Source organism: Lipomyces tetrasporus (assembly GCF_029532465.1).
Source record: "Lipomyces tetrasporus strain NRRL Y-64009 chromosome Unknown POJ06scaffold_10, whole genome shotgun sequence".
NCBI lineage: Eukaryota > Fungi > Ascomycota > Lipomycetes > Lipomycetales > Lipomycetaceae > Lipomyces > Lipomyces tetrasporus.
The window spans coordinates 250,470-278,463 of NW_026611605.1; the positions used below are offsets into that span (position 1 = coordinate 250,470).

Sequence of the window (27,994 nt, forward strand, 5' to 3'; positions counted from 1 at the left end):
CACAAATGGACGATCTCCGCCTAGCAGAGTCATCACTTGTGCCCGAGCAGGCACCAATTACACCAGCGTCCTCGTCAGCGGCCTCAACCACAAGAGCTTCGACGTCGACAACGCCTTCTGTCGCCAAAGTCGCGGACCCCGACTTCTGTTGAAATATCAACTATATACTCAATAGAGTAATATAGGTGCATATAAGGAGAGTAACACTCTGCAGTGATCAAGAATAACAGATCAACGGATCACCTCAAACCCCTCATTGTTGTTCAACTTCCAACCGCAAACTTATACAACATCGCATCAGGTTATGAGCCCTGAAGCGGTTACAACAACAATGAATCAATCCGCGAACACTACCGCCACCACAAAGTCAAGCTACTACGGCGACTTTGGCAAACTGCAAGGCGAGGAAAATTACTTGTCCTGGAAACAGGACATTCACATTGTAACGTGCGTTGGCACTAAAAGGGTTCAGGGAGGGATCACTTGGATCAAGTAAAGTCCAGCCTTCGCCGCCGTTTTCAGATGAGTTGACATATTACTTGGGAATCGAGGTTGAATACGATCGCTTCACTGGGACACTCTTTTTATCCCAAAAGGGATACACTAAGAACATGCTGGAACGCTATGGCATGGCAGATGCGAGACCTATCAGCACGCCTCTCGCTCCCGCACATAAACTCAGCATGGATCAATGTCCAAAGGATAAAGCAGAAATCGATCTCATGAAGAAGATTCCCTACAGCAACGCAGTTGGTAGCTTGATATATGCTGCCACGCATACCCGACCTGACATCGCCACGGCCGTGGGCATCGTCAGCAGGTACATGCAGAACCCCGGATGGGCACACTGGGTCGCTGTTAAAAGGATCTTCCGCTATCTACGCGGCACATTAGACTATGGGCTAGTGTATCGTCGTGATAGCTCGTTTTTGGGATCTAACATGCAACTTCAGGGCTATAGTGACTCTGACTGGGCAGGTTGTGCGGATACCAAGCGATCAACGCTCGGATATGCCTTCTCTCTTCCCGCTGGACTCATTAGCTGGAAGTCGGCTCGGCAAAGGTCTGTTTCACGCTCCACTGCAGAAGCCGAATATGTCGCTTTGAGCAATGCAGCTCAGGAGGGAATATATCTTCGTAAGTTTATGGCTGAAATTGGATACAAACTGTCATGAAGCTCTGACTTCTGAGCCGCATCATCATCGCGAGCCGCACTGGCCCAGACAAGGGGCCAAAGTATCGGCGTCCTAGGGTCGAGAGTTCCGACCTAGAGTCATGAGGGCGACTCATGATCGGTCATGGGCTCTTGTCTAAGCAGGTGATGTCGGGTTGAGAGTCAGAAGACAACATCTGACTTCTGACGGCCCCGAACGGGAGTGGTACAAGGCCTCGAAAGCCATACAGCATGTACATAGTTAAACCTTGTTGTAGCGGAGTCAGGGATATAAATTGACGGCTCCGCTCCTTGTTGTATGCTTCAAGAAATCGGATCTTGTTTTCCGCCCCATCAAGTTCTAGTCCAAGTCTTGCTGTCTCCGTGCTCAGTCGCCGTAACACAAACAGTCTGAACCTACAGAAATTTTCGAAGACAACCAGAGCTGCATCGCCATGGTTAACAATCCTGTTCATCATGAACAGGTAAAACATATCGACATAGCGTTTAACTTTACTAGGGAGCATGTTCAACAGCAAGAACTTAAGATTACTTATTGTCCCACGAAAGAGATGGCTGCAGACCTTTTTACGAAAGGTCTAGCTTGTCCGGCCTTCGAATATCTTCGAAATATTCTGCACGTCAAAGCTAGCCATTGCGGCTTGACGATAACAAGCAGAATTGAAAGCTGAATCCAACGACAAAGACCGACAACTGAAAGAATATATCTGATCCTGCCATAACACTCAAATCGACAGAAAACCTTAGATACTATCCCTAATACTGATCATGGAGACGGAACATGCCCATTCCGTTACCCACTTCCTGGCGACCCAATGGAGTCATATCCAGTAGACCATACGTGGACAACAAAATCTCAACCCCGCGATCAGTCGTAGAGTAGGTGTGAAACACTTCATCTCCTTCTCTCCAGAAAACACTGATCCCAAAATACCCATTGCCTGGTTTCCATGTTACTTCTTCCCCAGCTGCATCGACAGCCTCGAACGTCTTTCCGGAGCTGTAGAAGGGAAACGTCCATCCCATTCGTTGCTTGAAAGCTTCGACCTTCTGGATAGAAGCTTGTGCGACGGCAACAAAGCTCGTATCTCTGCTCCAGAGGTGGCCCAGGTTGGGAATGTGATCCATAAGAAAGGAGCATCCTACACAACCCTCCTTATCATCAGGCTTGAGCATGAAATGATAAAGGATCAGCTGTCTGCGACCGTCGAAGAGATCGACAAGGCTTTTCTCCCCATCCACAGTGTCAAACTTGAAGCGGACTGGGTCGTCTATTCTGACCATGGGAAGATCTCGGCGGGATGTGCTAATATCAGCGAGCAAGCGAGTGGCAGTTTTCTCTTGCTTGAGAAGCTCAGTGCGTGCCTTTTGCCATTCTGCTGGCGAGACGACCTAGAATTCAATCTTTTAGCAAGGAACCGGGAAGTCTCGTCGGACCACTGTTAGCCAAGATATCTTGTAATTCCTACCTTGCTAGACATATTTCAAGATTCTACCTAGACTAATGCAGCTATACACGAAAACCCTGGTGTAGACTACTATCAATACTCAATTCTGACCCCGCATTTTAGAGGACGTCATAACATTCGTGGTGGCCCTAGCCCTTGGCCCATTGGGGATGGTGTACTCCGACTGCCGGTTGAATATCGGTAAGCACCTGCTAGATTCTCTAACGGATAATATAAAGCGAGGAGAAGAATAAAGCTTTAATTCATAGTTCCTCTCAACTACGGAATAGAGAAACTTGCAGCAATCGTCCAAATGTATCAATCCCACAGAATCTAGATCCAAAGTCTAAGCTACCATGAGATTACAGTCCCCTGTTGTAGATACTCCACTGTGAACAAAGGGAGACCCGCTCGGTTCTCTGCTTCGTAGAAAAAAAACACTGATCGGAGCAGACCATAACTTGGCCAGGATTTACATTGAAAGCCGTTCAGTGACGCTTGTGCCTGTCCATATGTTTAGTAGTTAATTGACCCCATGCCAAATCTTTTTACGCCATTCGGCAGCGGGTTAGAGTTTCTTTACCAGTCATCCGCGCCAGATTAAAAAGTTGAAACCGCCAATTGGGAGCCAAGAAGCGCCGAGATCCTGTCCGAAGAAAAGGGTCGCGGGATATAGGAGCGCATAACTCCGGATGTGAGGACACGAACGATGCGACCGAGATCCGCCTATCGCCATTCGTGAAGCGCATAATGGTTTTTCGGGAATTCTCTTGCACGCCAACGCTGCGATCACCGACCGTGGTAAACGGGTGCCTGCACAGACCAAACACAACGGTATTGTTGGAAACGTTGTACTTGTTACCTTTGTCGTGGTTATGGAGACTATAGCGCTGACGGGAACGGTTTTCACTGCGATGCTTGCTTGCAGACGGGCAGCAAGTCGCAAAAGTGAGAGATGAGAATCGTGACGCAGTGTAATGGTCATTGTTGCATTATTGATAGCGTGGAGGGCAGGCAGCACCATCGTGGACCTGGCAGGTGATGGATAGCGATCACCTCTATTGAATTGGACAAGATGAAGGATGTCCACAACGTATTGGAGTGAACCGACGCAATTTGTATTCGGCAGTTTGTAACTTGCCAGTCCGGGTGGGAACGGGTATATAAAGAAGCAAGAATTCATGTGTACATTCGTCATAATATAACCTGAAAGCTATCGACGCCATTGTATTGCGAGACCAGAAAAAAATCATTTGCTAGAATGAGATATTTCAAGTTATAGCACAATAAGCAGCCATCCCCAAGTAGAACAATCAGGATCATGGCTGCAATTTCGTACAAGTAAAATGTCCTGACAGGAATTGCTGCACAGAAATTTATCTGACATGTTTACTGCGACGCATGGTTCTGTAGATATCGTCAAGCACATTGATAATATGTCAACAAGCACATCATTAAGAAGATCAATGGTGAAATAATACGTTCGGCCAGGGTTAGGGGATTGCTGAAATGGGAGCTTGGACTGGGCTAGACTGGAATAACTGGATAAGGATCTGTACACAACGAACTATATTCAAAGAATACAAGAACTTTTTACTTCGTCTAGCAGCGGGACAAACCCCTCCTTTTATTTTCTGCCAGCCATATTGTAATGTTAGTACAAGACAACGACGCGCAAGAAACTACAACCGAGGACACGCAAACAACAACCAAAGACACGCACGCAACAACACACAAGACCAAACCGACACCATCCGCGAGGACACGTATGTCACGTACAGTGTGTTAGCGCTCAGTGCGGCCGACTGGCCGAGCTTGCCACAACCCCTGAGCCGCTTCATCGCGGTCCTGACAGCACGTTCGTTCGGGCTGCACGCCGCAACCGCCGGCAACGTCATTAGGATCCCGACACCACCAACGGATGATAATTACGAAATGTACTTTCCGCTCTCATCCCTTCAAGGTAGATGGGAGGATACTGGACCCCATTTCTAGCACCAAACCATGAGCGAAGTGTATATGATGAGCTCCTTTGATGGCAATTCCTTCACTAAAGGATGTGAGAACAGCCGAATGAGTACGAGCCTCCGCTCATGATAACTCTAGACACACGATCGGAATTTATTCACTATATCCATCACTGTCATCGCTGTCATCACCTTTATAGGTTGGAGGCGGAGGTAGAGGTTCGGTGAGATGGGAAGGCAGCCGTATTTGATTTCATATCCTCCATGGTTCTGTCTATAAAGCCATAATTATGCTCGAGCCAAGATTGCCAATCCCAGTCAATCCACGTACTGAAAAACGATTGGCGATGTCGCCACCAAGCCACATTCCAGCGTAGCAAAGGACTGATCGGAACGCCGGGAAGGTATCTTGCCTCGGCTTCTGGATCTTTTGGACGAGGAGATCGCCCAATATCAGCATCTCCCAAGTCAACCACCACTACTCGCCTATCGTAGGTTGCCGTAGCTGCGCTCAGCACAAGTATATTCCTTGGGTGTATATCCCTATGCAGCACGTTATGTGTATACAGTAAGGACTCCGCCTCGACAACCGCCTTCATAATGACCTGGCGGTCTAAAATTTTCGTTATTACAGGTCGCGAAATGTGGAACCGTAACATAACAGCAGCTTATATGTCCTGAATATAAACCGATCCGTTACACATATTAGACCAGCTCATTTGCAAGTAAGCCGCGCTATATATATATGGATCGCCGGATCGATCTTAACGATTGTACGACTGTCTTATTGACTCATAAGCTCAATAAGACGCTATTAGCCCAGATGAACGTTATATTTCATATTACTGGTAGTTGTAATATCTTTCGTTCATATTTTTGTCATTCGTACATGGGTATCCGTGGATATCCACGGATATGACGGATACGGATACGGATAAGCCTATTTCTCCTGGATACGGATACGGATACGGATACGGATACGGATAGCAATATGTTGCGCGTATACGGATACGGATATGGATAACAAAAATTCTTATCCGTGGCGATCCCTATTCTTGTTATCAAGACCGCTTGACATTGTAAATGGCAAAACCGAGAACAATAGACTACACCTCACTGATAGTACAATACTGAATAATATAATGATTCCTAACATTCACGGCAATGTTAGATAGCGTTCTCAAGCGAATATAACGTCAAGCGAAAGCAAGCGTGAAGTGGTTTCGCTCGATGACGGGGAGAGTGCCAATCGCAGCGCAAGCAGTAGCACAGTTGGCCGTATGTTGCCTTTCGTTAAATTATTGGCTGTGGCTTATTGCGAACTGCCAAAGTTGCTGGCTTCCTCTTTAGATATGAATTGGTCCTTATATCGCGAAGTGATATGTGAGGCGGCAGTACAATTACGAAACTGTTACAGTATTATACCCTCCTCCAAAATACGACTACTTGTCCACACACTACGATACGTATAAACACTCCTTGGAAATCACTGTGATCTATAGGAGGCATGAACGTAAATGAACAGATTCGTTCAGATTCTTCATGCCGGCCCGGACGCGGCGAAATATTGCAAATATTGTAGCTTGGGTGACCCAGCCTAAGTCACCATGGTCAGCGTCGCAATCTTCGTTACTAAAGTTAACATATCGCTCTGTTACGCTTAACGCCGTAACCTCAATGCAGTTATGACGGTGCTGCCAAACGATGCCAACGCGGACCGGAGAGATAGTAACTCAGCCTACAAACAAATAATTTTTTTGGCATTCTGTAGCCAGTTGGATGCACTCCTAATCCCAAACTATATCTTCGCCTTCAAGGACTAGGTCCGAAATCAACGTATTAGGTCCCGTCTTGGTTGATATCACACTTTATTGCTCCTCATGTCATCGTCAACAGTTTACGAATCTTTCTGGCAGTATTTGGATGATCTTCCCTTCAGTGCAGTCCAAAATAACTAGATGAGAAAATGAAGGATTAGGTGGTGTTCTGGGCAAGCTTTGGGGAAATGTTGTGAGAATATCAATCTCTTAGCCTCAGGTCATACGTTAAATCGCTTTTTCGGAGACATTATGCTACTCAGCTTCAACTTATAACGATATTGACATTATATCACTGCGGAATTCCGCAATAAATTCTTGCTCGAGTCCAGAGATGCTGTGTGGGTATCCACTCAGCCTATTCGGCTTTGTGTTATATGTCTGCACATCGGACTGCCAAATCGTCGACTTCGTCGATTGAATATACATTCGTCATAGCATCGATATATGTGCTGCACGAGAGAGAGAAAACAGCATTAGTAAACCCAGAACAAGTTGCATCTCCAATGTAATACAGTCATAACAGATCAAATATGCGTTCAGATAAACAGACATCCGTCGTATGGTGTTGGTTGTGTCATCCGCAGGCTCCGACCTCACACAAGCAGCACACACAACGGCACAGTAATCGCTGCTTCTTCAATCAAGCACGTCGATGCCGCCGCCGCCGCCGCCGTCTGTCCAGTCCAGCACGTCATTAACGACAGACACCAGACAGGCGCTGCAGTACGCTGGGATGAATTTTGCTAGCGCGAGCAGTACAGTTTCCAGCGTAATCATTGTCCCCCGCAGTCAAATTTTTCTGGTTTTCCAAATTGTCTTTTCTCTTGACGAAAGTTGATGAGTTGACATTAACGATTCTGACAGTGTGATGAGATGCATGGGCGGGAGGGGGCCAGAGGTCTTGAGCGGTGTAGATGTTGTTGTTGACAGGCCATTTTGAAATTCCCGCCAGGCAACGGACTCGTGCGGGAATAATAGAATCGACCTAATCGATATTCCCAAATTATCAATTAACCTTTGCTACTATCCTAATAAACGCACAAGCGCAAACGAACAATGCATAACTACCAAATAGATCGTCGCAGAATAAACAAATGACGAAGATCAGATTTATCCAATGAAAAATGCCCAAACAAATAGCAATCCGACTTTATACCATTAGAACAAAACGCTCTGTCTCATGAAACGCTGTAAACCATGACACATCTATTCATACATTCAATCATCGGGATTAAGCACTTTAAGGACACGCCGAGAGTAGTCGTACTCGTCGCGCAGACTTCCACGTGAGTAGTTGTCGTGGTACTGGACGTACATAGTGCCCGGATCGATCCGCTGGTCGACCTGGAACCGCTCGGTCGGCGGTGGCGGGGCCGAGTACGCGCCGCCGTAGCCGGCGGCCGCGACTGCTGTCGAATGGTGCTTTTCCGAGTCGAGTGTCGCGGCGCGCGGTCCGAGAGTGGATGTCGACTGGCGGCGGCGGTTGGAGGAGAAGCCGTACTTCGAGATCGGCGGGTCGTTCATTGGTGGAGTGTGGGGTGCTTTGCCGGTCGCGTGGTGTTCTTCGCCGTTGCTTCGGCGCCGGCGGCGTCGGAGGAAAAAGAGCAACAGCAAGATGAAAACTAAAGCGACGACGCCGACAGCGACAAAAGTGCCAGCGACCTTCCCTTTGCTGTCCCAGAATGAGGAGGACGAGGAGTTGGCAGTCGAGTTAGCAATGCCAGTTGCTGACGAATCGGCGTTGGTGGTTGACGATGAAGGCGAAGGTATGAAGGTTGCCGTCGAGACGGTTTGCGTAATGACTAGAGTTCTTGTCGCGCCGATGACGGTTGTGACGGACACGATTAGTGATAGCGTGGGGGTTTCTGTCGTCGAAGACGAGGCAGGCGTTGACGAGGATGATGACGATGATGATGATGATGATGATGATGATGATGATGATGATGATGATGATGACGATGATGACGATGTTGATGAGGAGGATGACGATGATGAGGAGATTGAAGACGATAATGATGACGCGGTGGGGGACTCCGTGGACGCCTCGGTTGTACTGGACGCGGTAGAGCTACTGTCCGTGGTCGACGGCTCCGACGTTTCGGACGTCGTCGGCGGTCCTGTGGAAGTTGACTCTTCGGACGTCGACGTCGACGTATGCCTGGGGGTGGTTGACGACGGAGAAGAAGCGCTGGCGGTGCCGCTTGGCGGTCCGATCGAGATATATCCATAAAGACCCTCGTTGAGATTTCCGCACGGGTCAGTGGGGTAGCCTGGACACGAATCAACAGAGCATAGCGACAATCTAGCAGTGTCGCCGGGCGCTTCGTTCGAACACCAGCATTGGAAATCCTGGAGGATTGCGAGCGCGTACTCGGACTGGCAAGTGCTCAAGCAGGCGCCGTAGGACTGCCAGGTGTCGTAGACCGGATCGAAGTTGGAGCCTGTGTTTTGGGACGAGCAGTACGCCAACACGTTGTTGTCGGCTGCGAACGCGGGCCGGACGAGCAGGAGGAAGCCGACGAGGCCGGGCCAGCAAAGCAGCGACCGAGCAATCCGGCGCATGACGATAGATATGTTCCGCACTCGCGCAATTCGTGGAGCAGAGCGGGAGTGGAGTCGTAGACACAGAGAAGAAGTGGTTTGAGTAACGACAGATTGAATATTAGCCACTGTAGTTGATGCTAAAAGGAGTTTGTTTGCCTGGCGGTCGACGCGGCGTCGCGTGGGTTGTGAGTGAATGTGAGCAGAGTGTGACTCGTTCCTGCACAAATTCACTTTGAACGGGTTTGCATTTCAGTGAGCGCGACACGCGTCGTTGTTTTGTTGTTGTTGTTTTGTATGCATATTATCTTGTATTCTGCTGCTACCGTGGCAACGCTCAATTCACCGGCTTCCACTAGTCATCAGATATATCTCTCTGGCAGACTTAGTTGTCAGTTCCTGTCCACGTGGAGCGCGTGCTTTCGTGGTGCCTGAGTTTATTGTCGTCACAATGCCGCTTCGTATTACTACTGCGCGCGACGGCCGTTGAATTGTTTGTTATTACTGTAGTGAGTGCTCTTTTAACGGAATAATTAATGTGTTGGCGAAGTTTAACCCGCTAATGTTCATTTAGTTAATATGGCGCGATGGTTGGATTTCTCTTCGGGGGAAGACGCTGGACGACAACAGTGCACGAGATAGGAAATGTCGCAAGTTCGTCGAGGCTATGGAGCTGTAACGCTTCAAAGTGCGCATATCGTCCCCTTCAGTGCTAGCGGACATTCCCTCTTAAGAACAATGAACTGCCAGACGGAACTAATAGGATTCGACCGACTGAGGGTTATTTGGTGAGATCGCCTATAAATATAAACGACGTATTACGTTCTAACTAGGCAATTTGAATAACAGAAAAGTACGCGCCAATGGCATTTATAATCCGTGTCTATTGCTGGAACTGCATGTGTAAGCCAGAAATCCATAAACTTGAAAAGCAAATTTGTGACCAGTCACTGCTCGTCGACCCCTGAGCCAGGCCGTGAGACTTCGATACTCTCGCTCTAATCCCCAACAGTCGGCAGGGTTCAGCTGGGTCCGCACCAGTTATGCTGACAGACCCCAACGGCTCGAAATAAAAGTAGCCTTTGCCATTTCAGAATTCAGAGAATTATGTATGAGTGTAGTACAGTCAAATTACGACATAGGCCAAACGGACAATTTAGTTCGGCCAGGATTATATCTGGCCACGTACATTGACGTCCGAGTTAGAGGATAGGAACAGCATGCGGCGCGGGTCGGAACGTGCTACAGAATTATCACCAACTTCCATGCTCGTGCTGACTCGAAAATTTTGCGGCAAGATATCAAATCTACCAAAAATAAATATGTGACATGAATAGTAATAGCGCTTGATCGATAATGTAGTATAACATCGCAAATCTATGGCCACAATGGCGCACGAGTTCGTATACCAAACCATTGTCCCAGTTAAATGCACAAGGACTAACCTCCAAAATTCACGCTCGGTTTAGCTTGGACAAGATAATAAACCGCAACGCCCCGCGCGCGGCCGCTAGTCTATCACTAATCCATACTTATAATACTTGACAACAGTAACCAAATGATTGTATAACAAACGCCGAATTACACGCGAACAGCGGGCGGCCGGACAAGGGTCTCCGAAACAGTCCGCATTGTCGTCCAGAACACCTTGCGCGGCCGCCGGTTCGTAAGCTCGGTCTCGTGGTCGTACAGATACTTGATGCCCGTGAACACGACCTTGGCGCCCAAAATACCAATCACGGACGCAGACTCGGGGGCCTGGCCAGATTCCTGGTTCTGTTCGATAAAATGCATGCATTTGACCGCAAGCCGGGTTGCCCGTAGCCGGTCCATGGGTGACGGGATGCCGCCCTGTTGGACGTGGCCAGGGTTCGCCGTGCGGGCGTCAAACCGGTTCTTGGCCTCCTCGCGGATAATGTCGGCCACCAATTCTGTCGTGAAGATCTTTGACGCTTTCTCGTTCCTATCCGAATTAGCCACATTCATGTCAAACGCCCCCATTTAGGAACAGACCTCAAAATGAGCTTGCCAGCCCTGTTTTGGCCCTGGTCCTGGGCATAGGAATCCCGGAGATGGGCGATGTCGTCCTCAAGAGTGCGCAGGCTGATGCCTTCTTCCGGCGTATACACCGCCAACGCGCCCACACACAAGCCCGCGTACGCCGCCACGTAGCCTGACTTTCCGCCCTGCACCTCGACGACGAAAACGCGGCGACGGGTAGCACTGGCCGATTGCTTGATGACGTCGCAGTAGTCCACCAGAGCATTAAGGCAAGTGTCGCTGCCAAGCGAATATTCTGTTCCTGGAACGTTGTTCGAGATCGTAGCAGGCAGACAGACCATCGGGATGCGGAACGCTGGATAATTAACCCGCGCCTGCTCGAGCTGGTACAACGACATAAACGCCTCGAATCCACCAACAATCATGAGCCCGTCGAACTCGTGCTTTTGGAAATAATACGCGACCATGCCGATATCGACGTCCGGCAAATTGCGGTTCGTGCCGATTTCAGACCCGCCGCGGATGACCCAGTTCTCAACGTCGAGCCACTTCAGCTCGCGCACAGAGTCATGACGAGCAAGGCCGGTGAAGCCGTTGTGGATCGCGTACGGAGTGTGGCCCTTCGACAGACAATAGCATGCAGCCGCGCGGGCGGCCGCGTTCATGCCACCTGCAGGCGCACCGATGTTGACGATTGCGATCTTCAGTCGCTTATCTTCCGGCACTTTGAGCGATTCGTCGTCGATGATGGTCGTCGCCTGGAACGCCCGGTAGTACTCCTCAAACTCGGTGTCGCGAAGCGCCATGGCTTTACCAAAGTCCTTGCTCTTGATTGCTGTCGCCACGCTTTTAGTGAGCGCGACAGACTCTACGAGCGGCTTGCGACAGATCTTGTTCTCAGTAATGCCGATCATCGGCGATGGCGTTTCCGGAGTAGACTCGAGAACAGCGTCGACGGCGTCGAACCCCTGCAGGGTCGAGAGCATGCGATCATACGCAACGGCGGATCCACCGCGTTGGACGTGACCGAGTGTCGTGATACGCGTGTCGAGCCCGAGCTTCTCAACAAGCAGCGTCTTAACGTGCTCGGCCGTGACAGGATTCAACTGGTCGTCGATCGCGCCTTCGGCGACAATGACAATCGTCTTTCTCTTGCCCTTCTTACGATGCTGCTTCCGTTAGCCGAACCCCGACTAAGCGCAATATTAAGTCAAATACATACAGCATTGACGATGGCGCACATTTCATCGCCCCATTTTTCGGCGTTTGGCGGTTGTTCGGGAATGAAGACGTAGTCTGCACCAGTCGCGATACCAGCCATGAGTGCAAGCCATCCGCAGTGTCGGCCCATGACCTCGACAACGAAGGCGCGCGAATGAGACAGCGCGGTGGCATCGATGAAGTCGACCGACTGACAGATTCGGGATAACGAAGAAAACGCACCGATCGTCGCATCGGTCGACGCCATGTCGTTGTCGATCGAGCCCACCAGTCCAACAATCGTCAGGTGCTCGTAACCTTGGATCTGCTCTTCCGTGAGCTCGCCAGCCGACACAAGCTCGGCCAGCAAGCCCTGCCACTCGGAGCGAAAGAGGTCGGCACCTGTCAGGGAGCCGTCACCGCCGCAGACAATAAGCGCGTCCATGCCGTGGACGATCATATTCTTGGCGGCCTTGAGTCTTCCCCACCGCTCGCGGAAGGCGGCGCTGCGGGCAGTTCCAATCAGCGTGCCACCCTCCGACAACCATCCACGGACGTCCTCCCACTGCATCTGCTTTATCATGCTGCCGCCTTGCACGAGACCTTCATACCCTTCATAGATTGCATAGGCATCGCAGCCCTTTACGATAGCACCCCGTACGACAGCTCTCACGGCGCCGTTCATGCCGGGTGCGTCGCCTCCAGATGTTATAATACCAATTCTTTTCTTCCGCCCGACAGCAGACATCGCTACGTCGGTCGGCGCGGGGCTAGCATCGGCGGTCTCGGCAGTGAAGTCGGTACTCGAGACAGTAATGGCAGGCGGCGCGGTCGATGGTGGCGACTGGGTAGTGAACGGGTTCTTCTTCGAGGTGAAGCCGAGGAGAGTGCCAAGCGGATCATGGGCATAGACTTCGGCGAGCGCCGGTTCGGATGGAAGTGCCTGGTAGAGGATGTTGTTCTTGTGGAGCATCTGGACGACAGAGTCTATGTAGGGAGTGTAGAGGACGAGCGCAGAATTCTGGCCGCGCCAGTCGCGTGCCTTTTGCTCGCTCGTGGACTGTGGAGCAAGATCCGCAACTGGCACGAACCGCAATTTGATCGTGACCCGCTCGCCCTCGGAATCACACCCGGTGGAGTGCAGCCACGACTCGCGGACAGAGTCGTGGCAGTGGTCGTCACGAGAAACAGCGGACTGGACACCGCGCTCATAGACGAGCAACTCCTTGAAGCCGAGGTCGAGGTAGAAGTTGAGAGTTTTGGTGAAGGTTTGCTCGTCGTTGGCCAACAGCGACTGGTAAGACACGCCGTGCACCAGCGAAAGAGTGTCAATCGACCCGACCTTGCCGGCGGACGACTGGAGCCCATTGTTTGACGGAATAATGTACGGAGACGACTCCATTGTTGATGTGGAAATCAACTGGAGAAGTCGATCTGCAGTTCTGTTCGAGTGGACCAACCGGAGAAAAACGAGGCGCTTTAGTGGTTGTTGGCCGAGCAGCACTTTTTCTGTCTGTGCTTCAGCCAAAGAACCCCAATGGGTTAATCGCGCTAGCCGCAGTCAGCAATATTGCTTTATATGGACTAGCTCGCTGGGGAGTCGGCGGCCCCCGGTGCGGCGCCCTCCAATTCATCGCAAACCATCGTCGACACTAGTTATTCCTTGGAGCTATAAAACCAATCGCATTTCCTCAACAGGACATATGATATACCACAAGGCCCAGTTGGTTAGCCTGCATGGCATTCTACTGATCTACTCATACGGATAGTCAGGAGACAGGTAATGCGTGAATATAATCTGCGGAAATGGAAATTGAAAAGCTATCCGTATTTACACTATATTACATTGAGGGATCACTCTCTTCATCCGACGCCGTAGCAGCAGCAGCGGTAGCAGCCGCAACAAGGTTGTCCAACATCTCCCTGCCATATAACTTCTCAATTTCACCTCTAGGAACGTACTTCCCCAGATCCAGCGGCGAAAAGTCTGTTTTAAGCTCCCGACTCTTCTTCGTCTTCGGCGTAGGTGCTATCCTCATTAGTATTCCACTCATATAAAATTAAATGCCGTCCTCGACCTACCCTTCTCATTCTCCTGCAGATAAAACCGCCGTAGCAACATAATGGCCTCTTCCCTATAAAACCCCGGATAGGCTGGAAACGGTCTCTCAACGCCCGGGCTAAGTCGTGGTTAGTCAACATCTTACTTCTTCATCAATACTATGCAAATCGGCCGCATACTCTGAATTCACTCGCAGAACGCTTCCGCACCCGCCAAACCGATCGTTCGCGCACCCAAAGTACACTGCCCTGATCTTCAACTGCCGCAGCGCCGAAGCACACATCACACACGGCTCGACAGTGACATACAAATCTGTTTCTTCAAATATATTCGCTGGATGTGTTTGCAGTATGCTCTCTATCCCCAAAAACTCCGCGTGTCTCGTTCCCTTGGCGCAGTCAGTAGGCATTAATCTCGTCGACGACGGATTTTGACGTACACATAGAGATCGGTTCGTATCGTTCATCCCCTCTGCTATTATTTTCCCATCGTGCACGTATACACATCCCACGGGAACTTCGTCGGACTCGAATGCCAAATTAGCCTGCCTAGTTTTAGTATTCACTTAAATAAGGACATTGGGCACTGACCATTCGCAACGCGCTCTTCATATACTCGTGGTGTATCGTCCCCATCTTATATCCAAATAGAGCCGACTTGTTAACAAAAACCTGTTTGTCTACTCGTATGTTGCACTGGAATTAATGAAATTCGCCGCAGAAAGTGTTAGATCAGAATCATCACGAGCTAAAATTGGGCATTGCAAGGGCCTCGTACTCATGATGACCCCTGAAGAAAATATTAGGGTGCCTGTCCTCAGAGCACAATCATGTCGACATTCTCATTTCAAATACAATGTCAGTGTCCCAGCATGCGGAAATATTACTCAAAGAAGCAAGAATATGCTTATCCAACATCGCATCTTTAAATCACCGTCTGAACGCACTCATCTCGGTGAGGTCACCGGAATCAGTGTTGACTCGAGTGTCCGACGTCGCAAGCACGGAACCAAAGACGGGCATTGCCGGCAAGTTGTTCGCTTTTAAGGATAATTTTTGCACTGTCGATCAGCCTACGACATGTGCTTCGCAGATGCTGCAGGGTGTGTATATCGTGGAGGGGATGGGCCGGTCTGAAGAGGCTAACCTGTTAGGATATGTGAGTCCGTTCGAAGCGACGGTTATGACGCGGTTGTATAATCATGCCCACGCAATAGACGTTGGGCGAGCAAATATGGATGAATTTGCAATGGGGTGAGCTTTTGCTAATCTGCCCCGTCTTCGCATGATCTAACGTTAATGCAGAACCGACAACATTTTCACCGTGTATGGACCGACACTAAACCCGGTTTACTCCTCGCCCCACTCGGCAGGCGGTTCTTCCGGCGGCAGCGCAGTGGCAGTCGCAGCAGGTATGTGCCACTTTGCACTCGGCAGTGACACCGGCGGCTCAGTCCGTCTGCCGGCAGCATATTGCGGTGTGGTCGGATTCAAGCCCTCGTACGGCCTCGTTTCGCGGCATGGCGTGATCGCGTTCGCCCAGAGTCTAGACACCGTCGGCGTCTTCGCGAGGGATGTGCCGACTGTGCGGGAGGTATTGAGCGTGATTTCAGCTCACGATCCGCTTGATCCGACAAGTGTTTCAACTACGTTACGACAACAACTAAAGGACGCAACGGCTCGGCGCCGGCAGTCGGGCAACGGGAAGTACAAAATTGGCATACCACTAGAATTCATTGTCGACAGCTGTTCCTCGGAAATTACTAGCGCATGGTCCGCCGTCATGAAGAAGCTCCAAGCCCAAGGCCACGAGTTGTATTCGGTATCGCTGCCGACCATCAAGAGCGCGTTGCCGACGTATTACATTATCAGCCCGTCCGAAGCGGCGTCGAATTTGTCAAGGTACGATGGTGTCAGATACGGATACCGTGCGATTGTCGACAGGGAGGCAAATGGGGTTTTATACGGCGTAACCCGCAGTGAGGGATTTGGCTCCGAAGTCCGACGACGAATTTTGCTGGGAAACTATAATCTGTCGTCAGGGTATGTTGTTGCCGTCCTATTCTCATGAACTCCTCGCTGATGGATTTAGGGCCTTTCACAATCACTACCTTCAGGCACAAAAAGTGCGTCGGAAAATGCAGCTAGATTTTGATAGAGTGTTTGTCGTTGACCATCCGCTCGAAAACCCAATCGACCGGGACGATCGGCCGGCCGTCGACTTCCTCGTGACGCCGTGCTCGACAGGCACGGCGCCACTGCTGTCTGACGTTTTGTCGCAGAAGTCACCGCTCGATGCATACATCAACGACGTGTTGACAGTGCCCGCCAGTCTCGCCGGAATACCTGCTATCAGCGTGCCTTGGCATACGGATAATGGAGACGTCGTTGGTATTCAAGTCATGGGGCAATATGGTGACGATGATAGAGTATTAGACTTTTCCGAAATCATCATGGGATTATAATGCACAATAGACTGTAATAGGCTTGTATAGGAATTGTATATAGATACGTGATTACTGGACTACTTATGAACAAGTACCTGCTTTCGCCCTCTTGCGCCGTTGATGTACGTCGCGACAGCATGCTTAAATACGTCTAATCTTTCCTGATCATGCATATCGGCAGTCCAAAGCGCCTCGTCGACAGGCACGTCCTTCAACTCGCCCGCCTTCAATAATCCAAAAATCTCATTCACAATCGCTTCCTTCTCAGCCGGATGCGAATCCGACCATCGCGTCAACCAGTACCCATGCAAATGAATATCTTTAAAAATAAACAAACTAACCGGTACCGTCACGGGTTTGCGTGCCATGCCGCCGTACGTGACTAAGTGAGCGCCGGTACTTAGCTGGCGAGCTATGTTCGTTGTCGACTCGCCGCCCGTGCAGTTCAGTCCCAGTTTAATCTCTTTATCGCCGATCCACTCTTTAATCGCGCTTCGAAACCCTTTATCCTTAATTTCGTCATCCGTCACGACCTTCGTGGCGCCTAGGCTCTCGAGATCACGCTTCAAATCGTCGATATCCTCACGGTCGCGGACGACATTAATGCTCTTCAACCCCCACAACCGACCCAACTGGATCGCGGCACGTCCGACTCCTGAATTCGCAGCAGTCTGAATAAACCAGTCGCCGTCTTTCATGTCGACAAATTCTTTCAACATCCTGTACGCCGTCGTCGGATTCACGCTCGCAGTCGCAGCTTGCACAGCCGTGATCTCGGAACTCGAGAACGGGATTTTCGTCAGGTCAGACACTTTTGCGATCGCGTGTGTGCGCCAGGTGCCGAATAGCGTGTGCCGCATGATTGCGCGGTCGCCAGGCTTGAATTGCGTAACCGACTTGCCGACATCTAGAATTTCTACCGCGCCTTCATTACCGCCAATAGCGACAGGCGTTTTGGACGAGACCGCATCGGTGAGAAATGGAGGCTTTGTGGGGTAAACGCCTTCGACTTGGTTGATGTCCGCGGGATTAATTGGCGACGCGAGGAACTTCACGAGGATGGTGTCGTCGGTAAGATCCGGTAAAGGGAATGTATGAAGTCTATGTCGTCAGCCCGAATGCCCGGCGGCGCAGACCTGTAGCAAAAATTAAAATGGTCGAGACAACATACTTGAGAACGTCTAGTGGTTTGCCGTTGGCTTCGAAAACAATTGCTTTCGCCTCAGCCGAGAATTCACGTCGGATGCTAATCGGAAATCGCAGTGACGGATGATTCGCTCTCAAGGATCGAGTATAAAGTCGCGCAGCCGCAGAAGTGAATGCCCTATGCGAAACCATTTTATATTTGTAACTGGTCCGCAGTATTTGGTACATATTGGTAATATACAGTGCCGTGGAGGGCGTCCATCCGACGGATGCGGGTCTGGGGATGGTGCGGCTTCACCGTACGTATATCCTTCAGACCAGGTCAAAATGCCTTCAGCAGCATCGCCCATCTATTACACGAGAAATAGCCGAATGATTGAATCCCGGGATCCGGAGTCGCTCGGTAAGTCCACAACCGACAGGTTGACATCTCGCAATATTTGATGTTGCTAACGCACTTAGAAGTAGCCGATCTGACTCGTCAAGGAGTAGAATCAGCCTACGCTCTGATTAAATCCAAGATCAAAAGGACACCAGTCCTAACAAATGAATCGATCTCAACAATCGCAACCGGCTCGGACAGAATCCAAACCACCCTATTTTTCAAATGCGAGAATTTCCAAAAGGGTGGTGCATTCAAGATTCGTGTATGTGACTTTCTGATTATGTGTTGTTGACATGTTATATTAACAACGGCAGGGAGCTACGTATGCTTTGGAAATGCTGAAGGCTGAGGACTTAGAAAATGGAGTAATCACTCATTCGTCCGGGAATTACGGCCAAGCACTGGCAATAGCCGCCAAAGCCAAGGGCATAAAAGCATATATTGTAATGGTACAGTAATTTCACAGTTTTGACTTTCGGGCTTCCCTACTTACTCCTCTAGCCATCAAACTCCGCGCGGCCAAAGATCGAGGCCACCAAATCCTACGGAGCCAACGTGCACTTCTCGGGCCCCACTGCGCCTGAACGGGAATACGTGACCGAGACTATTCGCAAGACAACAAATGCGCGTCTCATACCGCCGTACGATCACCCGCATATTATATTAGGCCAGGGCACGGTGTTGCTAGAGCTCATGTGCCAGACACAGGTGGAATATGGACAACAGCTGGATGCGGTCATTGTTCCTGTCGGTGGTGGAGGATTATTAGCTGGATGTGCGCTTGCGGCACAGGGGACCGGTGTCAGGGTATTCGCGGCTGAGCCGGCGCTAGCTGATGATTGTTTCCGGGGCGTCGAGGCAGGCAGGCGGGTGCCAACCGTGACGACGACGACCGTAGCCGACGGACTACGCACACCGGTTGGCATTATAAATTTTCCCATCATCCAAAAATACGTAGAGAAGGTCTTCACAGTGTCGGAAGAAGAAATACTGGCGGCCATGAGATTAGTCTGGGAGCGAATGAAAATCGTCGTCGAGCCGTCAGGCGCGGTACCTTTAGCTGTTGCCCTGTCGGACAGGTGGAAAGTTGAGGGGGTTAACGGCAAAGTCGGCATCGTTCTCAGTGGCGGAAATGTCGACCTGGACAAAGTTGGAGAATTGCTAAAGAAGTCGTAAATATAGATGGCACAAATAAATTAATTGACTTGTACGGCCCGCGATCAAGATGGATGCAATATGCTGTGGATGAACACAAGAGGATCCATAACTACAGCCTCATAGCGATTGCTCTAAAGTAGAGTGCAACTAGGACCTGCCCTGAATTAGGTTATTATAATGTTATAGGTTAGCTTCAAGTGTAAGATATTCTACAATCATTTATGTGCAAATCGGCTGCTACGTAGTAGCGCAGTCAATTTGAGTCGCCGTTCACTTGGAAATGCTAGACTAATGATACAAACGATGGACGAATAACCCGCTTTAGCCAACTTGTCAACTTGTCATAGAGACATTTGCACAAGTTCCCATTGGCATTGTTGCAAAGTAATCATGTTGTTATCAACTTTGTGTTTGCGCGAGAGCCAGTCACTACGGCAAAAACCGCGGTACTCGGTAATTAATGTTGCCGAGGTCCATTTTGAGTTGTGACTTGGCCTTGTTCTATCAACCTTATAAACGCCGCATCATCTCCATCATCAAACCTACTAATCACATAGTTAATTCCGATCTATATCTATTTCGCTCGATAACACACAACATCAACAAAAGATCAATATGCCATTTTCGCTTTCGTCAATCCCGTACTTCACGTCATCTCCCGTCGCGCTAGTTACAGGCGGTACGAGCGGCATCGGCAAGGTCGCCGTTAGGGAGCTCGCCCGACACGGGTTCCGGGTCTACGTCACCGCGCGAAATCCGGACAAGGCGGCCAAGTTGATGGAGGAACTGTCTGTTCTCACCATCGGCGACAAAGACAGTGCAGAGCCTGTGAAATGCGACGTTCAGATTTTGCAATGCGATCTCATGGATCTTAAATCTGTGGTCACGGTCGCGGAAGAATTCATGGCCAAGGAATCAAAGCTAGAGTGTGTCTTTTGCTTCCTCCCCCGCATTCCTTGTTCTTACAACTGACAACATAAAGCATCCTACTTAACAACGCAGGCAGTATGTATTCGACGTACACGGAATCTGGCGATGGCTACGAAACGACACTCCAGGTGAACTATCTTGCCCCTTATCTCCTTACTCGTCTCCTCGTTCCCGCCCTCCTCGCCGCCGCCACACCCCGGGTTGTCAACGTTTCTTCGCTCGTGCACGGAATTGCATTCTCATTCAACTTTTCCGATCCAAACATCAAAAAGGGTGTCGACATGTTTAACAAAGGCATGCGATACGCGCAGTCTAAGCTCGCCGTGATCCTATTCACCAAACACTTCGCCAAACTGTATCCGAAGATTCTGTCTGTGGCTGTACATCCGGGTGTCATTACAGACACTTCGCTCTATGAGAGCTTGAACTCTAGCAAGGAGTTACTCGGCCTCGTCAAGTTCAGTGGGTGGGCGATGTCAAAAATCACGCCGATCGCTGGCGGCATCTCGGTCGAAGCCGGCGCGCTGACGAGCTTGTATTGTGCAGTTGACAGGGACCTTAGTGCCGAGAAAAATAATGGAGAGTATTTTGTCCCGATTGGTAAACGATCCAAGGCCAGCTCTAAGGCAAGGAACCCAGTGCTTGCGGAAAAGTTGTGGATTTGGACTGAGGAGCAACTTGCTGCAAAGGGATATTTGTAAGTCGCGGTAGGCTTACTTGCTTTAGCTTTCCAATTCTTTGTTTGGTTTGGGCTTGTCGATGGGTATTCGTCACATTAATTTAACGGGACTCCGAGATATTAAATCACATCTCTGCTATTTTCTGAACTATAGATCATAACTATATAACTTTTCTCCTCTTCCGCCACCGAAGATTCCTCACCCGAAATGATAACATATTAATGTAGCATAAAGAAAGTAACATGAAAGCCGAATATAACGTGTACATGTATATAAGATGGAGGGAGAGACAGAAGGCGAGACGGAAAAAGAACGAAACAAGGAATAATACATTGTGCAAAATACATTCAAGCCAACGCAATAAAACGAACAAAGAGCAACACTGATACAAGGACTAACAGCTACCCAGTAAAAATATAGACAACGAATTAAAGGAATTATATAGATGTGCATCACGCGGTAGCCTCAACGGCGGGAACAGCAGCCTCGACAACATCGGCCGACTCCTCCCCAGCCTCCTCACCATCGACCTCGCCATTCTCCTCCTTCTTGGCCTTCTCGATTTGAGAATCAATGGCGACTCTGACCGAGACGGCTCTGCCATCAAACTCCTTTCCATTGAGCTCCGCAATAGCTTTCTTCTGGGTTTCCTCGTCCGCGAATCGGACGAAGCCAAATCCTAGTGCCCGTGGAGGGCGTGGAGTAACGCCTCTTTCAGCCAATCTGGCAAGGACGAACGCAGGAGTGCGCTTGAGAGCAACGTGAGCCCATTCAGGATAATAATCTGCAAAGTAGCCCTTCAGCTTCTCGGTAGTGCAGGAATAGCTCAGGTTGGCGACGAAGACGGTTGTTGTTGACGGAATTCCTTCCTTTGGTGGGCCACGCTTGTGGGCAGGTCGGCGGCGCTGCGGTCGCTTTCCTGTAGAGTTTGCCGGTGGGGCGTTCTCGTCATTCGACGCCGGCGTCGAATCAGCAGCTTGTTCTGGACTCTCAACAGCGACCTTATTTTCAACAGCGGGAGCGCCTTCCTTCGGTGCCTCTTCAGCCGTCGTGTCGACCTCGCCATGGCCCTCCGTGGCAGGTTCGTTCGACTTGGGACTTCGGCGTCGCTGCTTTCATTAGCCACGATTAGCACAATTAAAATCCTCTAAGTGCACTTACAGTACCACCAACACGGCCACCGCGTCCTCTTCTGAGTCCACCACGAGCAATTCGTCGAGATTCTCGCCTCTCAGAGGGAGGCTTCGCGAGTTGAATGAAAACAGCCCGATCGGCCATGGACTTTCCATTCAACTCGTCAATGACCTTTGCAGCATCTTCAGGAGACTTGAAATCAACGAAAGCATAACCGGTGTTGCGGTTGGCAATGAAGCGGTGTGGTGGGACGGTCACATACTCACTAGATATCGAGATCATTAGCAACAAAATGATTCTAGTCCCTTTCTCGAGTCATGCAAGTCATACAGATCGTAGGGCCCGAGAAATTCCTTGATCTCAGTCTCCGTAGCCGAGAATGGCAAGTTTCCGATATAGATTCGTCGTTTTTCTTTTATCTGAATCGGATCCTCCTTCGGTACAGCTGATTCTCCTCTGGTCTCGGACTCCTCCACGGGCAGCTCATCATCTACAGGGGCGTCAGCGACAGTTGTCGTTTCTAGCTGGGCAGTGGTCTCCTCAATGGGAACAGTTGTAGTGTCGGTAGCCATTTGGAGCTCTTTTAAAACTTAAACCAGATGAGACTGATGGGCGCCTCTGCGAATGGAGATCTGATATGTCTGCGAGCAAGCGGGACTACTGCCACATAGAAATGAAAAAGTCAGTAAAAAATGATCTGTTATAATTGAAGTACGCACTACGCATCGACAACAATGAATCACTGGTTGAAAATGCGATGGCGTGAGGCTTGATCCCGTAGAAATATGGTCCGGAGAAACAAAGCCTCCTATGAACCACGGTCAAAGGAGAAACCATCGCGTCTCGAACCGGCATCCAGTCATCGATACCTCGGCTAATATCAGATCGCAGAACGTACCTGGTGTAAAATGAAGTAGAAGTTGCGTCCGGGAGCTGCGAATGGACGAACAGTGGCTGTGATGATTGTGTTTGTATTGGCAAAAGAAGGGGACAGGCGAGCCGGTTCTCTGGTGATCGAGCGCGAGAACAGCGCGACACGAGCGTCATACAAATTCAATCACCGTAGATCCCAGCACCGCGCATTCCTCAGCATCGCACGATGGTGACACAATTTTGTTACTCTAGTTCAGAAAGCGAAATACGTCAGCTGAACGCTTTCCCGTTGTTTACACCAGCGCCCGACATACTCTCTGCACCGTTGAAGACGACAGTCTCGAAGGCGTCATATTCCTAAATGTCGTTCCGAGGTGGCCGTGGTGGCCGATTGTCTCGCGATTCGGGTCGACCGACGCTATTTGGCACCGACATCAAACCTGAATTCACTCCTTCAGAATTATATCCGGTATGGAATATTTTCGGCCTGACACTGAGGTAGACAAAATCTCACGTATTTGAATAGGATTTTGATCTGCCGATACAGGCCAACTTGACCGATTTTGAGAAGCGATCCGTCCACCAGTTCCTGCAGTACCAACAAGACGTCCGAGATTCGGCATTCTACGTGAGTGACAAGAAGAAAGGAGTTGTCGAATATGAAGGCGGCATAAATGATGGTAAAAAATATTTTGTTTATCATTTACTTTCTATATCATTCAGTCTCTGACTGTTTAGGAATCAAACGGTACTCCGATCGATATCTAACGAAGCGAAAGCTCGGAAAATCCGTCACAGATCACCCATACAGTATTTGTCCCGTTGGTTTTCTGCCATTGATCTGAAGAGGTTAACCTCGTCTAGTCATTGAATTTTTCCCACAAGAACTTTACTCGGCTCTGGGTGTCAAGCCGTCAAATATTACAATGAAACCCAAACGACGGAGGCTTGATCTGGCGCAATTCCGCGATTCTGTGGAACAAGAAGAAGCCGAAGGAGAGGTTGAGGCTGAGGCTGACGGTGTGAATGGTGCGGCTAAACTAGATGCTGGCGCAGAGGACGACGAAGACGAGAACCAACGTAATGAGGACGATGATGAAGACGAGGAAGAGGAGGAAGATGAGTTTGAAGAAGATGAAGAAGGCGATTATAACGCAGAAAGGTACTTTGACGATGGTGAAGATGATTACGACGATGGCGGTGGCGAGGATGAAGCGGCATACTAGTTAGTTTACGTCTTTTGCATTTTCAGGCGTTCTATGGTTGCCAAAATAGTCATTTTGTACCCGGACGTGCTCTCACTATTGCTATGATACATACTATAGTACAATTCTATTTACAATCTAATTATAGTGGTTTTGCCAGATCGATGTGGCTCTGTCTTTTGATGCCCGCTCATATCGATCAAATGTCATCAAAAACGATCCTCGGCCCTGCGTCATGGCTCGCAAATACTTCAAGTATCCAACCATTTCACTCAGTGGAACTTTAGCTCTGATGAGTCTCTTGTGGAGATCACGCCTGATATTGTGTTTGCTGAGATGCAGAGTATGATCCGGTGGTGAGTACACGTGATCAGGATCGATGTAGTCGCCGTGATCCTTTGGAGAATCTCTCCTATTCTCGTCCTCGAGAGCATATACACGACCAGAGCGAGCAGATGATATATCCGACATGACGCTTCCGATATCTTCTTCATCCACAATAACAGTCACGTCCATGACAGGCTCCATCAGAACTTTTGATTCTAAAGGAATTGACTCTAAGAATTTCGATATCGCAAATCTGGCAGTAGGGGTCACTGGAGTAGCCGAATCCTGTTCCACAGGTAGTTCGATGCGTTTAACAATTACCAGTACGGAGTGCATAGGCAAGCCGTAGCGTTTGCCATGGAGCAACCCAGCCGTTACACCAACTCGTAGGGCTGCATAGACATCCTCCTGAGAAACTTTCGGATGAGCAAAATCGTATGTCTCATCAAACGTAAGGAAATTATTGTCTCCAAGAGGCACGCAGTGTTCTAATCGTTTCTTCAATTCTTGGTGGCTATAGTCTAAATCTTCGGGAATAGGCCGGAGAAGGAGAGCAACATAGGAAGATGTCTCGGCACCCTTGTTGACACTCTTGTACGTGTACGACACAGGGGTGTCCTGTGTGACGTTGTCCTCGATCGACTCTCTGTATGAAATCTGGATCTTGCCGACCTGGGCTTTGACTTTCATATCTCTGACCAGCCTGTCACTCGCAATCTCGAGATGGAGTTCACCCATACCGCTTAAATGTGTCTGCCCGGTCTCCTCGTCAACGCTAACTTGCAAGCTTGGGTCCTCACGTAATAACGCCTGAAGCCCAAGTTCCATAGGGCGAGTATCCGAAACCGTCTTTGGTTCAACTGATGCAAAAAAGACAGGCGATGGCACTTTGATCGGATTGAGCTGCATTGACATCATCGCCCTATTGAACTTCGTTTTGCCGCCTGACTTTTGATAATCGAATATAATTGTATCCCCAGTACGGATGTCCTTTGTTCCAGATATAACACCAATATGGCCTTCATTAATGGCTTCAATATCAACAGAGGCATCGGCGTACATTCTCGAAAGCTTGAGCGCTTTTTCTTCCGTGCCGTTGGACGTATTATATATTTTGGCCAGACGGCGCAGCGTACCGGAGTACACGCGGATGAAAACCAGAATTTTGCCGCTGTGATTGTCGTGCACGACTTTAAACGCCAGCGCGTAGCCAATATCTGTTTCCGCAACGGACAAGGTCGTCTTTCCGGTCCGAAGAATCGCGGGTGGACGTTCAACAGGCGATGGAAGGTAATCGACTACCGCATCGAGTAATGGTTGAACACCAATATTTCGAAAACTGGCTCCACAAAGAACCGGAACCACAAGATTTTGAAGTGTACACTTTCTTAATGCAGCCTTGATGTCATGCGACGAAATGGCTAAATGGTCGTCTTCCATTTCAAGGAACTTCTCGACCATGTCGTCATCGAGCTCGGCCAACGTTTCAACAATAGCAACACGAGCTTTCATTGCCTCTTCAAGATTCTCCCCTTCCAGGTCACCAACAATAAACTGCTGTCCGTCAGAACCAGGAACCCACTCAATGGACTTCATCTCAAGAACATCAATGACCCCGCAAAATTTAGCGGATGTCATGCCGTTCTCCATCACTTTCTTGAACAAAGGCATGTTTATGATGCACGTCCGAACGGACAATTTTCCGACGATTTCACGCACCGTCCGACCAAAACCGGCACCCTCTCGATCCATCTTGTTGACGAATACTATCCTCGGAATTTTCATTTCTTGAGCTTGCTGCCAGACTTTCTCCGTCTGTGCTTCCACGCCCTCAACACCGTCCAGTACTGTTACGGCGCCATCCAACACCCGAATTGACCGAATCACTTCAAACGTAAAGTCGGCATGACCCGGGGTGTCAATTAAATTTATCCGGTGCACGTTCCAGTCAAACGAGATAGCCGCAGAAGTAATCGTAATGCCGCGATCCCGCTCAACAGGGAGATAATCCATGACGGTGTCGCCTTCGTCAACATCTGCAATCGGTTAGTGACCGTTAGTCAAACTCAGTTCACCCAACAATACCACGTACTTCCAATCCGTTTGGTATATCCACTGTAATACAACATTCGCTCCGTTGTGGTCGTCTTTCCGGCATCAATGTGAGCTATAATACCGATATTTCGGACACGGCGGATATCAGTCTCCGGCGCTGCGTCCTCGTTCAGCTGTCTCTGTGCAACGGCATAAGCTCGTCGAAATGACAGTTTATGCCTCAGCGATGCTAGACCACCCAAAGAAGATTGGCAGAGAGTCGTTTTACTGCGTGACACCTCAAGCACATGGCTTAAGTGTACCGAAGGCAGTCTCATGTTTAGTGGTAAGTAAGCGTGTCGACTGTTGGCGAGCTTACAGTCAATTCAATTGCCGCCGGTTGAAAATTAATCGTCGCTATTGAGCGCAACATTTAAATCTCTCGAATTGCCATAGATTTAACCTTGCATGGATCGTACTATTGGACGTTCAACTGTTCGAACGTTCGTGGAAATAGTTTGCTACAAAATTACATGTCACGTGATTGCGCCGGGAGCTAGATTGAATGCTTAAAGCGATGGTCTCGGATAGCATCACTGGACTAACGAGATATCAATTTGTGTTCAAAAAATAAGTGCAATAATACTGAAATCTTTGGTTGTTTGAGTGCTTCATTGGGGTGTTGTACACTCTGAATCGAGTTCGAAAGATGTGAATCAGCGAGCGTGTCTGTAGTTGAGTCCAAGTACATGCTGAACAGCCGCGTAAGGTGGATAGCTAGTTGTCAGCAACAATGACTTCATAGTCGTATTCGACTACTGGTTTGAGACGTGGTATTCGTATTCGATTCGTAATTATTCGTAGTTTTGGCGAGACGCTTTTATACCAAGAGGTTAGGGTAAAGTTAATGGACACCGAGCGTTGTCGCGTGGTCTTGTTTACTCCTGGACACGAATACTGGCTACTCTCTTGGTGGAGAACACATAATGATGAATATCTGCGAATGGCAGCGGCCGCCAGAAATTGTTTAGCTATACCAGCCTCTGGGGTGTCAGTAGAAAGATTGTTTAATAGTGAACACGATTTACTAGGCTTACGGAGGTGAGCGCGGACACTATGAGGCGTCTGGTTTTGCTGCGAGATGTATATAAATCTCAGGATGTTAGTACTATCTAGGAATTACGAATAATTACGAATAATGCATATTTCATTCGTACGAATATTATATAAGCAGCCGACAACATTTTATTCGTATTCGACTACGAATATTCGTAAAGTCGTTATTCGTGTGCACCCCTAGCGCAGGCGCGCTATATCTACGCCAGTCGCAAAGTGGGAATTTTGCAGAAGAACCTGCTCCACTTCGGTACCGATGGCTAGTGAAGAAGAGATTCGATATCAGCACATAGGCAAACTTATCTTGGCGAATGAGCCTGACAACGAGTATGCGTATGAAATTAGCT

General features: G+C 49.3%; 12 protein-coding genes across 12 annotated transcripts; 4 read left to right on the top strand and 8 right to left on the bottom strand.

The window, feature by feature from the left end:
* Window positions 1-1,681: 1,681 nt before the first annotated feature.
* On the bottom strand, window positions 1,682-2,729 carry POJ06DRAFT_259868 (uncharacterized protein). The gene is made up of 2 exons (XM_056188425.1): window positions 2,644-2,729; window positions 1,682-2,566 (listed from the first exon to the last, which is right to left on the bottom strand). The coding sequence occupies exons 1-2, from the start codon at window positions 2,653-2,655 to the stop codon at window positions 1,931-1,933; spliced, it is 648 nt and encodes a 215-aa protein (XP_056041177.1). The 5' UTR covers window positions 2,656-2,729; the 3' UTR covers window positions 1,682-1,930.
* Window positions 2,730-4,700: 1,971 nt separating this feature from the next.
* POJ06DRAFT_20404 (uncharacterized protein) lies at window positions 4,701-5,358 on the bottom strand. Its single transcript, XM_056185333.1, has one exon. It carries the CDS (start codon window positions 5,246-5,248, stop codon window positions 4,784-4,786), a length of 465 nt encoding a protein of 154 aa, XP_056041178.1. The 5' UTR covers window positions 5,249-5,358; the 3' UTR covers window positions 4,701-4,783.
* Window positions 5,359-7,378: 2,020 nt separating this feature from the next.
* On the bottom strand, window positions 7,379-9,195 carry POJ06DRAFT_20413 (uncharacterized protein). Its single transcript, XM_056185334.1, has one exon. The coding sequence runs from the start codon at window positions 8,969-8,971 to the stop codon at window positions 7,628-7,630; it is 1,344 nt and encodes a 447-aa protein (XP_056041179.1). The 5' UTR covers window positions 8,972-9,195; the 3' UTR covers window positions 7,379-7,627.
* A 1,336-nt stretch (window positions 9,196-10,531) lies between these two features.
* On the bottom strand, window positions 10,532-12,836 carry POJ06DRAFT_201109 (phosphofructokinase domain-containing protein; the record flags this gene model as incomplete). Its single annotated transcript, XM_056185225.1, has 3 exons — window positions 10,532-10,913; window positions 10,964-12,120; window positions 12,174-12,836. 3 exons carry the CDS (start codon window positions 12,834-12,836, stop codon window positions 10,532-10,534), a joined length of 2,202 nt encoding a protein of 733 aa, XP_056041180.1.
* Window positions 12,837-13,704: 868 nt separating this feature from the next.
* POJ06DRAFT_20417 (cytidine deaminase-like protein) lies at window positions 13,705-15,046 on the bottom strand. Its single transcript, XM_056185335.1, has 5 exons — window positions 14,804-15,046; window positions 14,653-14,757; window positions 14,393-14,601; window positions 14,234-14,331; window positions 13,705-14,180 (listed from the first exon to the last, which is right to left on the bottom strand). Exons 1-5 carry the CDS (start codon window positions 14,846-14,848, stop codon window positions 13,993-13,995), a joined length of 645 nt encoding a protein of 214 aa, XP_056041181.1. The 5' UTR covers window positions 14,849-15,046; the 3' UTR covers window positions 13,705-13,992.
* Window positions 15,047-15,049: 3 nt separating this feature from the next.
* Window positions 15,050-16,715, top strand: POJ06DRAFT_259880 (amidase signature domain-containing protein). Its single transcript, XM_056188426.1, has 4 exons — window positions 15,050-15,315; window positions 15,367-15,466; window positions 15,518-16,255; window positions 16,305-16,715. The coding sequence occupies exons 1-4, from the start codon at window positions 15,069-15,071 to the stop codon at window positions 16,675-16,677; spliced, it is 1,458 nt and encodes a 485-aa protein (XP_056041182.1). The 5' UTR covers window positions 15,050-15,068; the 3' UTR covers window positions 16,678-16,715.
* Window positions 16,716-16,736: 21 nt separating this feature from the next.
* Window positions 16,737-17,997, bottom strand: POJ06DRAFT_283123 (uncharacterized protein; the record flags this gene model as incomplete). Its single annotated transcript, XM_056190088.1, has 2 exons — window positions 16,737-17,760; window positions 17,831-17,997. 2 exons carry the CDS (start codon window positions 17,995-17,997, stop codon window positions 16,737-16,739), a joined length of 1,191 nt encoding a protein of 396 aa, XP_056041183.1.
* A 136-nt stretch (window positions 17,998-18,133) lies between these two features.
* On the top strand, window positions 18,134-19,712 carry POJ06DRAFT_20493 (tryptophan synthase beta subunit-like PLP-dependent enzyme). Its single transcript, XM_056185351.1, has 4 exons — window positions 18,134-18,208; window positions 18,271-18,452; window positions 18,505-18,639; window positions 18,692-19,712. Exons 1-4 carry the CDS (start codon window positions 18,178-18,180, stop codon window positions 19,364-19,366), a joined length of 1,023 nt encoding a protein of 340 aa, XP_056041184.1. The 5' UTR covers window positions 18,134-18,177; the 3' UTR covers window positions 19,367-19,712.
* Window positions 19,713-19,963: 251 nt separating this feature from the next.
* Window positions 19,964-20,979, top strand: POJ06DRAFT_201082 (uncharacterized protein; the record flags this gene model as incomplete). Its single annotated transcript, XM_056185224.1, has 2 exons — window positions 19,964-20,274; window positions 20,331-20,979. The coding sequence occupies 2 exons, from the start codon at window positions 19,964-19,966 to the stop codon at window positions 20,977-20,979; spliced, it is 960 nt and encodes a 319-aa protein (XP_056041185.1).
* A 215-nt stretch (window positions 20,980-21,194) lies between these two features.
* Window positions 21,195-23,080, bottom strand: POJ06DRAFT_20507 (uncharacterized protein). Its single transcript, XM_056185354.1, has 4 exons — window positions 22,991-23,080; window positions 22,423-22,749; window positions 22,120-22,357; window positions 21,195-22,067 (listed from the first exon to the last, which is right to left on the bottom strand). The coding sequence occupies exons 2-4, from the start codon at window positions 22,662-22,664 to the stop codon at window positions 21,411-21,413; spliced, it is 1,137 nt and encodes a 378-aa protein (XP_056041186.1). The 5' UTR covers window positions 22,665-22,749; window positions 22,991-23,080; the 3' UTR covers window positions 21,195-21,410.
* Window positions 23,081-23,198: 118 nt separating this feature from the next.
* On the top strand, window positions 23,199-24,309 carry POJ06DRAFT_259896 (DNA-directed RNA polymerase III, subunit Rpc31). The gene is made up of 4 exons (XM_056188427.1): window positions 23,199-23,434; window positions 23,492-23,645; window positions 23,704-23,775; window positions 23,830-24,309. Exons 1-4 carry the CDS (start codon window positions 23,327-23,329, stop codon window positions 24,189-24,191), a joined length of 696 nt encoding a protein of 231 aa, XP_056041187.1. The 5' UTR covers window positions 23,199-23,326; the 3' UTR covers window positions 24,192-24,309.
* POJ06DRAFT_226814 (P-loop containing nucleoside triphosphate hydrolase protein) lies at window positions 24,309-27,365 on the bottom strand (the record flags this gene model as incomplete). Its single annotated transcript, XM_056185736.1, has 2 exons — window positions 26,590-27,365; window positions 24,309-26,533 (listed from the first exon to the last, which is right to left on the bottom strand). The coding sequence occupies exons 1-2, from the start codon at window positions 26,867-26,869 to the stop codon at window positions 24,309-24,311; spliced, it is 2,505 nt and encodes an 834-aa protein (XP_056041188.1). The 5' UTR covers window positions 26,870-27,365.
* Window positions 27,366-27,994: the final 629 nt, after the last annotated feature.